This window comes from Calypte anna, chromosome 6, assembly GCF_003957555.1.
Source record: "Calypte anna isolate BGI_N300 chromosome 6, bCalAnn1_v1.p, whole genome shotgun sequence".
Classification (NCBI taxonomy): Eukaryota; Metazoa; Chordata; class Aves; order Apodiformes; family Trochilidae; genus Calypte; species Calypte anna.
This window is the reverse complement of record NC_044252.1, coordinates 12303620-12321219: the sequence shown is the minus strand read 5'-3', so window position 1 is coordinate 12321219 and position 17600 is coordinate 12303620. Positions and strand designations below refer to the sequence as shown.

Below are 17600 nucleotides of genomic sequence, written 5' to 3'. Positions count from 1 at the left end.
GCACTGCAAATCAAATGGCAATTGCACACGCCCTATAGACCGCAAGCTAGTGGGCAAGTAGAAAAGATGAATCATCTTATAAAACAACAAATTGCAAAAATATGCCAAGAAACTAACTTGCACTGGTACCAAGCCTTACCTATTGCTCTAATCAGACTAAGGGTGAAGCCCCGGTCAAAAGAAAAACTGAGTCCATATGAAATTTTATATGGGAGACCTTATGCAATGCAGACTGTAAATAGTGAGGCTGTAGATCAAATAGGTAATCAATGTGTGTATGATTATGTTATAGCTGTGGGGAAACACTTTGATAAAAATGCCACAGTGGTGATGGATCACCAACCTAAGCAGCCAGATTGTAAACTGCATCCTTTTAATCCTGGTGATTGGGTATATGTTCAGAATCTTTTAGGGAAACCTCTGCAAGAGAAATGGGAAGGACCCTTTCAAGTGTTGCTCACCACCTTCACTGCAGTCCGAATTAAGGAGCGACCCACCTGGATCCACTACTCCCGGGTTAAGAGGGCCCCTGAACATTGCCAAGAAGACTCCTGAAGATTCCTGAAGAAGCTCAACACTATGGACTGGCAACCTTTAGTGTTGATGCTTGGACTCTGGATAAGTATGACCTTATCACAAAACATTGCTCGGGCACGAATAGTTAAGGCAATACCATGGGTTGGTACACCACGCGTGGCATTACACCCCGAGTCTGGCCTGAACATTCATGTGCTACGTAACAACCAGCTGTATGAGCAAAAAGACTGGAGTCAAAGCAAAGGCCAATTAGATTCCTTAACAGGGGAAGAAGGGGATGAAATCCAGATAGGGTGCATATTTTCATTGATTATTGTCCTGAGATAGCTAATGGTACCAATTTATGTGTGTGTAATTTTTCTAGAATAGTAGGCTGTGACTTTGAATATTCTGCTCCAATAACCACTATGCAATTGATTGAAGCCAAGTATACTCTGTATCATGATGTACCGCATTTGCAGATAGGCATGAATATTGATCTTTTGAAGGCAATGCTTATACACCCTGACATAGAACAATTAGTACATGAGGTTAATAGAACTACACAACGCATGCTTTGGCAAGTAACACATGATTCAAAAGGTATACAGCAGGTGCTAACAAAGATAGAACAAGTAGGGAAGCGTCCCGGGTGGGATATCTTTACAGGATACTCCCCTGCGACTACGCAAGTACTACATTACCTGAAATACCCTCTAATAGTCATGGTAGTGATGATTCTCCTGTTATCCTTCTTCAATGTGTGGCTATACTACAAATTGAATGATATAGTCAAAAAGATCCGAGTACTGTGGACAATGATTCAAAGGCGTGAGAACCTTCCCTTGGAACTTGACGAATGATTTCGTAAGTTCTAAGGAAAGGGGGGAATGAAGAAGAGAGTGGATCAGGCCAATCTGTTTATGTGAATTACTTAATGAAAATTAAGACTTGTAATATATGCTAATGAATTTGTGTTCATAACTACTAATAATTCAGGGAAAGAAGCTAACAAAGCAGCCAAGACATTTCACTTTCCCATACAAAGCAGCTGAGACATTTCACTTTCCCATACACAGCAGCTGAGACATGTCATTTTTCTACTAGAACAATGTAACCAATACAAGGTCCTAACGGGATTAATTTCTAGCTAGCAAATAATTAAAGTGTAAGTCTTTTGTTCTGTAACTCTTTTCTTAAAACAAGTCTTGTTCTAAAAGCAAGGTACTGCCAAGGCCAGCTGGACACTAAAGGATGTGAACATCCGCACAAGAAGACTATAAAGATATCATCACCAACGGATAAGAAGAAATTATGGCTGGGGTCTTGTAACAATATTGCTTTGTAACAACCTAATGAAGTCAGCAAGAACTAAGAATGTAGTATTGTTATACCCTCCCCTTTTACTGTATAAATACCCTAACCCCTTTTCCCTTAACCCTTTGGAACTCTTTGTCCCGCGCAAGCTGGGGGTTCCCCGGATCCGAAAATAAATACCTTTACTGTTTAAAGACTCAAACTCTGTCTCTAAACAGTTTTGTTTGGCCTTTTTCGGCTTCAATATTACCTACACAGCAACAAAAGTCAAGAGCATCTTGGGCTGTATTAACAGGAAGAGAACTAGCAGATCAAAGAAAATTATTACCTGCCTCTGTTTGGTGCTTGTTAAACCATATTTGGCATATTAAGTCTAATTCTGGGCCCTCAAAATAGAAAAGGCAATTATAAATGGGGGCAAATGTAGCAGATGACTGAGTAGAGAAGTTGGTCAGGGCTGAAACACTTGTCCTGTGAGCCAAGGCTGAAGGAAGAGGTCCTGTTGAACCTGGAGAAAAAATAGGTTTGCAGGTGACCTGATAGCAGCCCCTTAGAAAGACGGAACCAGGACAGCAGTGCATGGTGTGGGGATGAAATACAAGAGGCATCAGTTGGAACAAAAGGTGTTAAGATTGGCATCAGAAAAACTTTTTTACATTTAGGGACAGAGCAACAGTGGAGCAGGCTGCCCAGAGAGGTTGTGCAGTCTCCAGTCCTGGGTGGCCTCCAAGATGTGACAGGATAAAGCCCTGAGCCCTGGTCTGACCCCATAGCTGACCCTGCTTTGAGGAGGAAGTAGGATAGGCTCCCCAGAATAAACCAGTAACTCAGTCTCCTGGTTTAGTTGGACACCAATACCCATGTCTCCCACACCCCCATACACCCCTCACTACAACCACCCTATAGCCCAATGCAGTGACACTTTTAACCTGCACTAGCTGTGAAGGTCTCTTGGGATACACTGGCTTACAGCATGCTGTTCACAATGTCACGCAAAACAGCATCTGTAGAGTAAAACTATTGGGTTTCTCTTCAACCTTCAAATACATTGCTACTGAACTCCTATCTGTACAGGTTTGTTGCTGGAGCTGGTGTTCTTCATAGTGATGGACTGAACATGTCCTAAAGCAAGGTGGCAGTGGAAAGAAGCTAAAACTAGTCTTGAAATAAAGTCTCTGATTTCAAAGTCACATCAGTGACCATAGCAGAGGCACTAATTAATGCCCTTTATTTCATTAATTACCTGATATTAACACAAAATACTGTTTTTTCTGACTGAGAGAAAAGAATAATACTGTTCAAATAATCAGCATCCTCAGAGCATTAAGGCAGTTAGGATCTGCTGTTCAGGATTCAAGGTGCAAGAATTCAGAAGTGTGAAGATAGCCCAGCTCAGCCTGTTTTCTTGAATTTTGTTTTCTCACTCAGAAGATAGAGCCAAAAGCTGCTTCTGACAAAAATGCTTAGCACTGAGAAATACACAATACATACCAAGTTTTCCACAAATACTTGCTAGAGGTTATTTTTAGGAAAAATAAGAGTAAATTAAACTGAATGGATCTTTTTATAAAAAATTATTGAGACTACTTGCTGAGACAGTGAGAAAAAATTACATGCACAAGCCCTTCTGTAGATTACATCTTTCAAGTAATTCAATCTGAGCAAATTTGGTAAATGCATCAGCATTCTGAAGAATGTTACAGTAGCTTGCTGCTAAGAGTTCAATTGGTAGTTCCAATATAGTATTTGTAGCATTGTAGTGCTATACATATGCAACTGACAAAAGACTTTTCTAATACAGGATTAATACCTTTGGAAGAATTTGATATGGAAATGCATGAAATGTGCAGTACTAAGATCTCATCTGAAGTAAGGGCTAAAATTAGGTACTAAACATTATGAAATAATGTAAGGTTTATAGAGCCATTGTATGGAGAAAATTAGATTAATAAGCAAATGACAGCAAGGTAGGCAAAATGTTGTCTTTCAAGAAATACAAATATTTTCTTCCTTTTTTCATGCTGGAAATGTATCAACAGTCACCACTGTAAGAACTGTGATAACCAGGGAAACACTGCTACAACAAAATAGGCAAGTTCTAAATTGTAAGCCTTACTGAAAATAACTTTAAACTTAATGTTTGAGAATAAAAGTTAAAAAAATCAAAACTGTTCTTCATCTTCTGGCAGCCTATACACAGTAGTGCAAAATAAACCACCATTTTAGGTCATTCACTCTTTTCAGGCCTGAAGATAATAAAAAGAACAGAACTCTAAATAATCTTAAACAGTCAAAACCCAGTATGACCACATACTGTGAATTACACTTCTCAGAAGCCAGCACCATTGAAGTACAAAATTATTCTCCTTTGTCTTGCAAACCAACATCCCTGTTTGGGAGGCAGGCTGAAAGACACAGGATCAAAGGGACTCTGAAAGAAAGGAATCCCACTAAACACAACCCCAGCCTCTTGCTGAGCTGCCATCCTCATTAAGATTGTTTGTTCCTGTGTGTAACTACCGAGTGCCTGACAAACAACATCCACTTGGAGTCACGACCTTTTGTAGGCAAAACAGAAATCAGCTATTCACAAGGACATAATTTGATCTGTAGCTTCATTAGACACACAGCAAAACAATGCTGATACTGACATTAATTGCTGTGAACAAATCTGAACTACTCAAATGAAAATAATCTGTCCTAAGAGCTTGCCAGGTCCATTTTGGAAAATAATTTGTCTCTCATTTTAAACAAAGTTGAGAATTGCTAGGAAGAAGAGAATATTCAAGTACACAGTTATAGATGGACCAGGTGTACCAGTTCTGCAGGTGGCACTTCAGAACTGTTCCTGAAAGCTGTCACAAACATACAGAGAAGGTCAGCATGTGGGAACCTCCACAAGGATGCAGCCAGTGCCTGCAGAGCCACGAGTCAGTACTACAGAGGTCACTACAAAAGTTGCACTGGGGAGTCACCACATTGGAACAAATGCAGCTCCCCAAAACTGTCCCCCACTTTGGAAGGTAATTACACCCCATAAATACAATGGAAATTTTACTCCTTATTTCTCAATCTGTTGCTGAACCTTTTTCAGGATATTCAATTCCACCCCTCTACTATCACAGGGATTTTGTTGGATTATCAAGGCAGCACCAACCCCCCCCTAAAATGAAGGGGCCTCAGAGACTATCCCTGCACATATTTTAGCTCCTTTTCCGAGTGCTTCTCTTCTAAGTTCTGGAAGACACTCACAGAGGGAGAAAAGTGAGGAGCTAGATCTATCAGATTACTCCATCAAATGCAAGAACAACAGGAACACAAACCAATTATTTATCTGATCTCATTCCAGTTCGGTCAATACCTCCAGAGAAAATGGATAAAACTTAACACTTCACAGAAAAGCATATTCTTCTTTCAATTGTCTGTTTTCAAAGTGAGATAAATTTGCAGCCCGCTGTAGGTACTTAGAGGCTCAGCAGAGCACACCAAGCAGCCAGCTCATTAGGAGAGGTAATCAACACGTTATGGAACCACAGAAGATTCATTGCCTGCATGCCAATGGCAGCCACAGCCTAACTGGAAAATACAGAACTTTCTTACCTTTCCTTGTGAATGACTTGTAGCCTTCCAGCTGAGATGCTGAACTGGCAACAGATTCAGTCTCTAAAGGCTTAGGAAAAATGTTTCAGTTTCCTGTTGCTCTCTTCTACCCGACAGGCACTACAAAAAGGGAATCAGTTCGGGCACATGGAAAAAAGGCAGAAGGCAAGCGGGAATGACAGAAACCTGCTGGTTATGACCAAGGACAACAAGCAAGCAGCTACTAAGATGTATTCTCCTGGACAGATCACCCCAGTTTCTCTCCTCAGAGGCTCTGGAGGTCAGTGCCCTAAACCCGCGTGTTTTCAATTGCATCTAATCTCGGTTGAGATTCTCCTACTCCTCTCCCAGCATTCGCCCCGCATGCATCCCCCGTGGCTTTACAGGAAAGGTGGGAGGGAGCAGTTTGCTCCTCGTTCGGCTAACAATTGACTGAACAGCTCGGCTAAGCACAGGAGATGGTCCCGCAGAGAGATGTTAGCATTTCGTTAGTCTGCTCAATTAACAGATCAAGAGAGTTTTTAAAATTTTTTTTTTCTTTTTTAAACTAGTCTCTGCCACCCTCTGAGAGTGACATAGGAATTGCCGTGATTTTCCCTTCTCCTTCTCCGTCCCCCAAGGAGAATATAAGAGCTTGTACCCAGTCCTGGCTGTACCATGCAAACCAGAGCCGGAAAACCCATCAGAAAGAAAAAAACGACATTTGGATTCTACCTAAGAATGAACACAGCAGGACAGTTTGTGATTCCTTATATTTTGGGACAGATTTTTCCATTTGATTAACCTTGTAGTGGCTTGTAGGTGAAGTCTATTCCATAAAGCTAGGATTTCCAAAACCCCAATAGGTTAAAACAAAGCTCGTGTGACCTGCTGGGAAAAAGAGCAAAACAAGGATCTTGGTGAAATTATCACTGCAGTGGTGCATGCCCTTTGCTTCTCACTGTCCAGCAAACAGCTGGTTGTGAATTATAAAGGAAAAAAAATCCTCAAAACAGATGATATTTTCCTTGAGTCTGAAAACTCAGTCCCAACACTTTTCATCTACCAGAGCCAGGGAAAACCATCCTTCAGGTCAAGTGATTCTCATAACTGACACCTGGTAATCCTAGATATCTGTTAAAATTCACCCAACACTATTGGAGATTGCAGACACTGCTATTGCTGCATGCCACAGGAAATGTTTCTTAGAGAGCACTTAGGACATTGCACAATTCCCAACGTCCCAGCCATCAGTCACCAGAAACCCAAGTGGCTTGAATTCCACAGTATTGCAAAAAAATGTGTAAGAAGGTAGATTTAAGAAAACAATCAAGAAAGAGAAGCAGTCAAATCTCTCTATACATAAAGACAGCAAATGTGATAACAATTGTTTATTTTTTAAATATTGTAAATTCTTTTTAAAAAGAAGAAACCTTTGTCCCTTGCATTCTATTTGTCTTTTTATTTGTTTTCCTAGAGCAAAATATGCATAAAGAATTAAAGAAAAGTCTTTCAGACCAGAAAATTGTCGGTATGATGACTGATGGAAGAAAAGACACAGAATACATCAGTTTTAACTAGAAAATTACCTTAATAAAGACACTCAAATTACAAATTGGTTTCAGTCAAGCTTCCAGAAATGGATGTAGAACCATGAAAACATCACTTCAATATCAAAAGTCTGAAAATGTTAAGTTCAGAGAGAAACTTCTTCAAAGGCATTTGATTAAAGAAACTGATAGAATTCTAACTTGTTAAAAACCCCTTTGGATGTTCTTGCAGCAAGAGACAAAGTGATAGAGGAAATAATGTAATTAATTTAATGAAGTAATTTACATTTGGATTCAGGCCAGCCATGCTATGAATCGGAAAAGGCTACTGGGTAGGGACTCTATAAATCCCCAGAGGACCAACTAGTAACATGCCAATATTCAGCAGTAATATAAAACAGAAGTATAGTAAGAGAGAACCATTCCCAACATACCTAGAGATATTACTGGTTTTTAGATGCAGACTGTTAGGACACTGTTCTTCTTTTTAATACCTCACCTGGATTAAAAGTTACGAGGTCAGCAGGCTACTTGTGATCAGGGAAGATGAACTCATGCTGGAGCAGATGTTGCCAGATTAAGTAAAGTTACCAGAGTGCCTTAGAAATAAGACTGCATGAAAAGATCAATTTTTTAGTCAGAAAATGGGGCTGCAACAGGGAGTGGCTATACTATACAAAATAGTGGGAAAGGCAAATACTACAATTAGAAAAAAAAAATTACGTGATTTAATCTCCCACCAGTGTTAAGCAACACATAAAGAGGTTGAGCCTGCTAAGGGCAGCACAAGTTGGAGATCAGAAATTTTCCTGATAAAATATTTGAAACAGAACATTAGCAGTTCCTCAAGTATTCCAAAATTTGACACATCTATTGCCTTGAGAAAGAATTCAAAGCTGCTAGTTCAACAAAAAGTGTTTTTGATCTACTTATATACAGTTCTGCATGAGGTAAAATGTACTTGTAACTTACTATAATTCATCCCTGGACAGAGAAAATTACAGAGCTACACACAAGGAAAAATAACAATAAACCTTTCAAATAGTTACAGCTAAGAAAATCCCTACTAACCTTTAGAAATCGAACTCCAAAGGGATTTGTTTGCACTTCACCAAGTACCTAATAGTTACTATGGGGCTGAACAGCCATGTATCTTCACTTCAGCATCTTTTACTCAGTCTTTGTTAGCAGCATGCCTGGTTTGGCTGCCACTGCTTCCAATCCTTCAGTTTTGGGAAGCACAAGCAGTTCACCAAGATTAAAGCAGACATCTGAGCTGACAGGAACCAAGGATTACACACAGCTCTGTTTTCACTCACCTGCCTTATGGTCGGTAATTAGAATTTGGTATCTCCTATAATCACATTCAATAGTGAGTAATCCTAATTAACCATGTCAAAACCACACAAAACATTTCAAGAACTACAGAAAAGAGCAGCCTTCCAGGATACTCAGGAGGTTGAACTGACAGAATACTGACAGGTCCAAGGATAAAGCACAAAGATTAATGACCCCAGCATCCCAGAGTCTGCCCCTCCTCTAAAAATGGCAAACTGTAAAGGGATTTACTGGCAAAACCCAATGCCGTGAGTGAAAACTGAACAGCTGCAAGGCAGCAGCCAATACCAGGAGAAGGAATTTAATTTGCTCTGCTTGTGAACCACAATTATGGTGCTGGCTTGTGTATTCTGCAACCACTAACATTTCAGAGGATTTATCGTGGCAGCCTTGCATTAAGAGCACTTGATAATCCAGAAGCTGTACTTTAATGACAAAGCTCTTGATTGCAGCCTGGTCTTATTAGAATGCAGAGATCACTAGCACAATTAATATAAATTAATTAATATGAATTAATTGCAAGTAGCAAACAGGAATTATGGTTAAATACCCAGCATTTCAATCAAGTTAAAGATAGCAAAAGAATTTCCCTCAAGGTTGTTTTGTTGTTGTTTTTGTTACTACTGCCAAATCTGATTGCTTGTGCTCTCTGTACCCCATGAAATTTTACGATTTCAGTTTACATGAAGAGGGGAAACAATACAGTGCTGCAATGTAGTTTTTTGCACAAATCTCATCTTCTAAATTTTTTATGTAATTAATTACATTTTTAAGGTAAAATCTAAATGTGCATGAGCCAGATTTCTTCTTAGATCTTCCATCAGTTTCACTTTTATGCCTTTTTAGAAAAGGTTTAACAGATCCCTTTATAGTGTCTTTTTTGTTGGGTTTTGTTTTGTTGTTTTGTTTTGTTTTTGTGAGCACCAACATTTCCACACAAATTAGGACTAAAAGAAGCTGCTGACTTCAGAGCATCACGCCTGTACTGAGTAACAAAGTGCCTTCCCTCTCAGCCAGCCATCACCCCTCCCACTGTGCTGTGTGCTGTACCTTTACTTTCTCCAGTGGCAGCACATTCCGTGTTCTTTCTCAGAGAAATCTTTGTGCTGAGTCGATCCATAACATCCACAGTTTCTTTCTATGCATCATCCTTTGTCTAAAAACGTTCACAAGGAAAGAAACCAATGGAGTCTTCCACTGCTTATGAATGAATCTTCCACTTCATTGCAGTATTTGGTCTCTGGACACAGTATATCCAGTTGCCTCCTTCAGGAAACAATTACTTTTTTCATGTTTTTAATAAATAGAGTGCTCTTGTCTTCATTGCAATCACCCACCAGGTCACCACCAACTTGACTTTGAACCAGACTAACATTAGCTAAAACCCAGTTTGTCCCAGCATCTGTAATGATGGGGAGGCTGTACCTCTGGAGAAAGCTGTGGTGGTGATGTTCTCTGCTTGCTCCCTATTTTTCTGCCAGCCTGGTTGCAGGATTTTTGCCTGCCAGGATTTACATTGATGCTGCTAATCATAAAATGCCACAGGCAGGAGTTACCTGCCATGAAGGAGTATTTTGGTACTTTCAGCTGATAAAGCCTCTGGTGGCAGCTTGTGCTACTGTGCTTGAATCAAGTAGCAGCTCTGCAAACAGAGAGCCTCCCTCATCCTCGGGATCACACAGCAAGCAGTGGTAGGAAATAAGGAATAGTCAAGATGAAAGCAATTTCAGTGTCACTGGAGGGCTCCAGCCCCGGTTCTGTGCTGCTGCCGCTGTGGTCAGCCTTGCCCCAGCTCTCCTCTCACGTCCCTGCTGCTCCAGGATGGGGCATCTTCCCTCCGGAGCATCCAACTCTGGGCTGGAGAAAACTGCCTAAAATTTCAGACACAAAATTCCCTCCCGACCACACCCCGCCTTTTCCTCCCCCAGCGCCACGGCTCTTGCCCTGTCTCAGGTTACACACGCACGAAACGAGGCCCTGGCAGAGCAGGCAGGGGAGGTACTGCCGCAAAGGCCACGCTTCAGCAGTGCTCCACACGGGTTTTATACATTATTTTCACCCTTGCTCCTATTCTACTGAGACTATATTCTCTTTTACTGTGGAAAATCCTTAAAGGGCACTGTCTGCTTTGAAACCTAGTGCTCACAGAGCGATTTTTTGCCCATTTCAGTGTGTTCTTCAGGGAACTTGCACAGGTTCTCAAATTGCAGGTTGTATTTGAATAATCTTCTTTCAAACCGTCTTTATTGGGGGAAAAGACTTAAAGTCGAATAATTTTCCTTTTCTTTAAACTTGAAGCTGAATCAGAAATTAATTCACTGCTCAGAATATCAGCACAGCCATCTCCTACCACTCCTACCTACTGTGACCCCCTGCTGCCCCAAGGTCACACTGTAAAATCTGCATTTGTCCACAGATCACCATTGCTGTACTTTGTATCAGCCCCCTTTTGTGCTGTCCAAAATTACACACTGTACAAAATTACAAATCACAAGACTGAAAATGCTGACTGCACGTTCCCTGCAAGCTTATCACTGGATCCCATGGATAATCAGAGAATTCAATGTGCTGCCACCCATATGTGTCCCAGTATTAAAGGTCATCTGTTTTTCCTCTTTTCAGTAAAAAGGAAAGATAAACCACTCCCTCCCTCGGAAAAAAAAAAAAAAAAAAAAAAAAAAAAAAAAGAGGTAATCAGCTTGATTTCAGGAAAGACACTAAGGCAGAAAATCAGGTTCAATACTGGTAAGCAGCTAATCCTCATTTTCATCTGTTTAGTCACATTATCCACAGTTACCTTATATCAAAGGAGATACTTGACAAGTATAAACTTTTCTCTGTAAACCAATGTTTCGAGAATACTCTGAAAATGCATTTGGAAAGCCTTCTCTAAGATATTACAATGTGTAATGTGATTTTTTTTTTAAAGTTAAATTCAATATGAAGTACTTAGTAGACATAATGAATTTGCTTGTATAATACTTTGACAAAACAAGGCATCAGGAGACAAGCTGAAAAGTAGTCTCTCATGGGAGAGACTAGGCTAACTCTGGTGGAAGTCAAGAGTCTTTCCAGATGTTTAAGAAAACTGCCAAATTTTTCTCATTTCTTATTAGAGCCAAGCTGAAAGTGTAACAACCCCAACCCGCAGGTACATTTTATTTTATTTAAGGTGAAAATAGCCTACTTCTTTAACTTTTCCACAGCACACATACAATGCAACAGACTTGTTTTACAGTAAATCAGTTGGTCTGCAAGTTTTTTTTGAGACCAGCATTGCAAGGTACATTTATCTCCAACTGTTGAGTTCTAAAACTCGACATGTGGCAGCAGTTTCTGTTTTGTCATATGCAGATCTGCTGGTCAACATCTGACCCTGCTAATATGGGACCAAAAATGAAGGTTGCTGCTCTCCAGCTGCTTCTGCCCCTCACATGACAAAAGAGGAATGCAACCCTGTGTCAGGAAGCCCAAGAAAAATTAAGCTATACACAGAAAATAACCAATTCAAACAAATCCTTCTAAAAAACAAACAAACAAAACCCCCCCACAAAACCAACAAAAAACAAACCCCAAACAAACCCAACAAACACTAAAAATGTTGCAAGCAAATAATAAAGCAAATTAGTATATAAAAATGATTGTCAAAAAGCATAGTAGGGAGAGTTCAGGATGGGATCCTCTGCAGTGTTCCTCCTCTCCACTCTTCCCCTCTACATGAACAATGATTCAGGCAACGGCACCCTCTCATTTGTGCCCCTCACCAGAGTAATGGAAAGTAATCTAGGAACCAATCTCCCACCAAAATATGTGGCCCAAGGACTTTATCTGAATATTACCTACTTGTTCCAAAAGATCACTAAAACACTCTAGTATCTCCTAAGGTGCAAGATTCTAAAACATAAAGAGAGAAGGGATGTTTAGAGACACCAAAGGGACAAAATTATTTGCAGGAAATTATTTGCACCGTATGAAGTGGTGAGGCCTCACCATACTGGGAGACTGCTGGCCTGTGGGAAGTTCACATGAATGTGCCTGGACACTACAGACCAAATTATTAAGCAAGAATAAAAGCTGGCTGTGCAAGATCCTTCCTCAGCCTGGGGGAGATATGGAAAACCCCCCAAACAATTCAAACTGCAGAACACAACACACAAATCTACTCAGCACCACTATTCTGCTGTAATTTCAGAGAGAGGAATAAAAGAGAACTGAACTAACACTGTACTCTGTACAACAGCTTCCAGGATTACTCAATCATACCTGGAAAGATACTGGTTTTTATATGTACTGTAGGGTACCTGACCTGAATTCATGAACAAGTGAGAATCTCCTTGTTAAATGGAAGGAGTGAAAATCCAGCAGGATAGAAGAAATAAAAAGCAGCATGCAACTGTCACACATTTTCCAATCAAATTCAGGTACCAGATACCTAAAAATTCAAAAGCAATGTTCCTAGCCACAGTGAAAACACACATATGACTTCAGGCAATATTTGGTGTCTTCCAAAACTCTATAAATGTATACTCTGTATCCTGATGCCCTGGTTTATGTAGTGAATAAATAAAAAAGAAAAAATAGTTTTTGCTTGAAAATAATGGATTTTGTTATTATAGTTTTTTACTGTAACTACTTTTGCAATATATCTAATGAGACCAGTACGCAGAAATGTAGAAGGTTGGTGGGAAAACACCAGCTGTTTTGATAGTGAAAGCAGAAATATTAATTATTTATACATTTTTATTGTCACACTACATAGCAATAGACAATCCCAGTTGAAATTTTACTTGAACCATTTCTGCTCTCTTAACATAAGAGGACTGACTGTGCTATCTACACATTTTGCAATCTATTGCTGGCCATAAGACTCAGTCACTCAAAAGGAATTATTTAATATTTTAAAATATAAACTACACTGAACAAATGCATTTAAGGTAAGAACTTGGCCTGGGTACACAAATACTACAAACAAGCAAAAAAAAAAACCAAAACCAAAACCCATGTTCTGTGTACATTCCTGATAAGATGAGCAATTAAAGTTAGCTGTGTTAAGGAAATCTGAACAAATACTCACACAGTACATAACTGAGCAGAAAGATGGACTGAAAGCCACTCATCTTTCTCAAAGCAATTAAACATACTGAAAAATGTTATGCTAAATGACTGGGTTTCATAATGTTATAGATTCAGAAACAACTCAGTTGTAAATGTTGGATCCGTGGAAACACACAGGCAACCAGAGAATTCCAGTTTCTTCATTGTACAATTCAGGGTACTGCCATCTGAGCCAGAGGACACCAGACAAACCAAGTAACAGCTGGGAAGCGATTCTGCAGCAGTGCCCAGGACTACAGGCACAGGCACCAAGCACTGGGTGAGTCAAAAAACCCCATGCATCTTCATTCCAGTAAAGCAAGCAGCAGTGCTGGAAGCAGGTCCATTATTTCCCATGCAATCCTCAGCACTTCAGAGAACTCTGGCAAAAATTCACTATTGGTGTATTTGCCACTGTTGCTGCCTAGCACTGAAACAACATTTTGCTGCCTTTTCATTTCCAGAGCAAAAGCAAAGGAAGCTCAGGAGAGTCTACTTTACTTTAAACCATTTTGCATGCAGATGGAACTTCCTTTCTAGCCTCATTCACAGACATCCACTGGACTATAACTTTGTAACAGTTTAACTCATTAATTCCCCCATACTAGACAAAATGCAAAAAGGGAGAGAAAGAAGTCTATAAACTGAGATCAAATTCCATTTACGAGCATGCTGCAGTAGCATTTTCTCTACAGAATGAGGCAATTTTGGCATTTACTATTTTCTATACAGCACCTGGGAAGATCTTCAGACTACAAACTGGGTGTTGAGTCATCAGAGTAAGACCCAGCTTAGGCTCACTGCTACCAGCCTTTTACAGGTATAAAGCCCATGAGATGGGAAGTTTACACATGGAATGCAAAAAACTGTTCATAAAGTAAAACTGACAGAATACTGCTTCTCCAAACCTCCATTACTGATACTTTATGAAACTTTTTTATGAATTCATTATGTTTCTGAGAATACTACAAGAAGCTTTATCTGATGACCAGCACTGATGCTGTGTATATCCTGAACCTTGTGCTATTAGGTAAAGCAACAGGCTATAGAGGTGTCTGCTCTACCTCCTATTATCTGTGCTTCAGAAGATGAGTCAAGCTCTGTATTAGTTGTAAAACTTTTCCTCATTTTTTTTCCTTTATTCTTTACCCTTTTAAATTCCTTTCCAACATAAATGCAGAACATACACAGTGTCTGAAACACTATTACATCAAAGGAATACACAGAAAGATTACACTCATTCTAACAAATACTTTAAATACTGTAAAAATCTGTATCACTCTAGCAACTATCTCACAGGGCCACTGAAACACAAGATGAGGCCTGCCTGTAGTGACAACTGCTTTCAGGTCAACAGTCGTAAAATATTTCAACTTAGGTTTCAGTGTACCTAAAAAGATGTTATCTTGAATTCTAGAATTATTTTCTTGTATGTTCACTGAAATTCTTGAGCAAAGTATTTCAAATGCAATCTTTTCAAGTCAATTTAAACAAACTGTGCTTGATGTCAAAAAAGAAACATGCTGTCAACAATCTTGTACAAAAGTAAAGGCGAAAAATATAATTCGATTACAAAAGAATTTGTTAGCACTATCTGTACACCACAGATAATGCTTTTCATAAGATAAAGTTATCAATATTCTAGTTCAATCATTCTGAGATGTTATCTCAATTCATAAAACATGCATTCCTGTGTACTTCTGTGCAATAATTACTGGTTTTATAGTACCTCCTACTTTAGTCCGAACAGCTAAGATGTGATACTGTGACTCAACTGAGATGAATGAGGGGGAAGTTTATGCATGCTTGTTTAATGGAAAGATTTTTTTACTTGTCTAGCTCCAAAAAAGCCAAGAAAGGTAAGTGATTAACACACCAACTTAAACTGTTTTGAACATCAATTCAGGTATTTTTATGTGTATCTCATTAAAGCTACGTAAGTTTCCATGTAGCTTATTCATATCCATTATGGCACTTGGACCTCCTAACAAGTATTTAGTTACCTAGAACATCTAGGCTAAAAAACAAAACGTCTGCTAAAATTAACCATTTCTGTACGAAAACACTTCTGTCCCAACCTTCAAAGCCCTTAGTTTTCCTTGAAGTTACACCAAAATACAATTGTTCAGATTTCACGTTATTTAACTAAGTTGCATTTGACAACAGTGTCACACCACTTCCCGGTTCAGATTTCCAGTGATTTGGGAACACAAAGGAAGGCAACCTTTCTCACTTCAAACAAACCAAGTTGTGTCCTGCTCCTTAGTAATTACAACATGGAGTACTGATACTTGTGTATCACTTCTTTTGTTGGGTGTAAGTCTTTGAAGGTATTACATGTATTAAGAAAAAAGTCCAAATTGAATTAAAGGTGGCTTACAATGGCAGCTTGTTCTCCATGTAAGGCATTATTCTGACATCTACTGGCCTGGTATCCAAGCAAACATTCTAATACACTGCATTTGCTATTAAAAAGGAGAATATATATTAATCCAAAGATAAGAACAGTTAAAGGAATACAAATGACATACATTTAAAACAGGCCCATGTATTTTCATATAAATCTCACAACCCTACCAATATTTTGGTAGGTTTCTATTGCTTTCTTAACTCATCTGAACTACTGTATATTATGAAGCTTTAATACAAGCAGATTTTGAAAAAAAGTTACATTTGGAAGGGAAAAGAAAGATATGACAAGTAAAAAATAATCCAGGAAGCTTTTTTAAAAAAAATTCTTTACTTGCAAAATTAAGCAGCATGCTATTTTGTGATTTATATTTGAATTTAAAAAGACTAATTAGACCGAAATAAAAATAAAAACCTAAAAATGGTAATTCTATAAATAATGAAAATTTTGATTTCACTAGACTTTAACAAAAAACATTTGGTAATTAAATACTTGCTACTGTTCATTACGTTGATGAACTTTATTAGGGTTAAAACTATAACAAAGTTCATCCTAAAACATTTTGCAATGCAAAATTATTTCCACTCAAGGAGTGTCTCAAATTGAATGCTAAGAATTACAAGCAATCTTCAGAAGCTGACACTCACATTCATAAAACTTTATACATCTTTTGGAACTAAGATATTTATACTACTAAAATCAAACATGCATCACTTCCCATACATTCTAGTATCATGATTTATATTACATTATGTAACACCATTCTTCTAAACAGCAGCAGTTTTATCATACGTTTCCTCCATTTTCTTTGGACTTCTGATCTTTATCTTCATTCTTGACAATATCCTTTAAAAGAAAAATTGAGAGGATATAGTGAATTTTGGAAGTAATACTTACCACGTGAACTTTAAAGCAGCATGAGACAAAGATGTTGTTTGGTATCAACTTTAAGCAGTTTGTGAACTGAAATCTTACTTAGTTCTTATAACCAATTCAAATTTGACAGTATCTTGCTGAAAAATTGAGGGGACAGATAGTAAGTGTGACCTAAGCACTTCTGAAGGGAAGCATGAAGAACATCCCCTTACTTTGTAATCTAAAGGTTTAGGGGTTGCTGGGTTTTTTTATTTTCTGTTGGTCATTGGTGGGCTTTTGTATTTGTTGGTTGTGGAGTTTTTTTTATTGTGAGGTTTGGGTTTTTTTTCTGTAGGTTTGTTTTGTGTTTTTAAAACTCATTTTAATGAGTAAGTAAATTACATAAATTGCAATATTGAAGTTCTGCCTTGGAAAATTACTAATTAACCAAATAGAAGAGCAGATTTGGACTGTTGGGATAGACAAGGTTAGGATAGGAAAACATAATGAAGGTTTGAAATTTACATCCACTTTTACACATTTAAAAAAAAACTTAAGCAAGAACTGAAAACAGTTTTTGCAAAAATCTATACCGTTAGAATAGTTATTTACTTCAACAGTTCTAACATAAAATACTTATATTGGTCAGAGCTGTCTGGAAACTCCAGTGCCTTCAGCTGCTGGTTCTTCTGGAACAGCACAGCTACAACAAGTAGTGCAGCTCAGGACTGGGTAAGGATACTGATGAGAGGCAGCTGCAAGTTACTGCCAATTAAATAAGCTACACTCTCATATGATGCATCACCTGTAGCCTACAAAGGAGAAAGAAAGTTCTAACATTTGCCAAGCTTCCTAGGTTTGTTTTTGGTTTTGGGTTTTTTTCTAGAGCTTTTGTAGGTGCCATCTCCTCTGTCCGAAATAAAAGTATACAAGAAATAGAA

General features: G+C 38.6%; 1 protein-coding gene across 4 annotated transcripts in view; it reads right to left on the bottom strand.

Moving 5' to 3' along the window:
• Window positions 1–16309: 16309 nt before the first annotated feature.
• The window catches only part of CCAR1 (cell division cycle and apoptosis regulator 1), a 28129-nt gene continuing 26838 nt past the window's right edge, over window positions 16310–17600 (bottom strand). For all 4 annotated transcript variants that reach the window (XM_030453589.1, XM_030453592.1, XM_030453590.1 and 1 more), the window contains one exon: window positions 16310–16650. In XM_030453589.1, coding sequence (XP_030309449.1) covers window positions 16591–16650 — 60 coding nt within the window. In that variant the 3' untranslated portion in view covers window positions 16310–16590. The remainder of the gene's footprint in view (window positions 16651–17600) is intronic.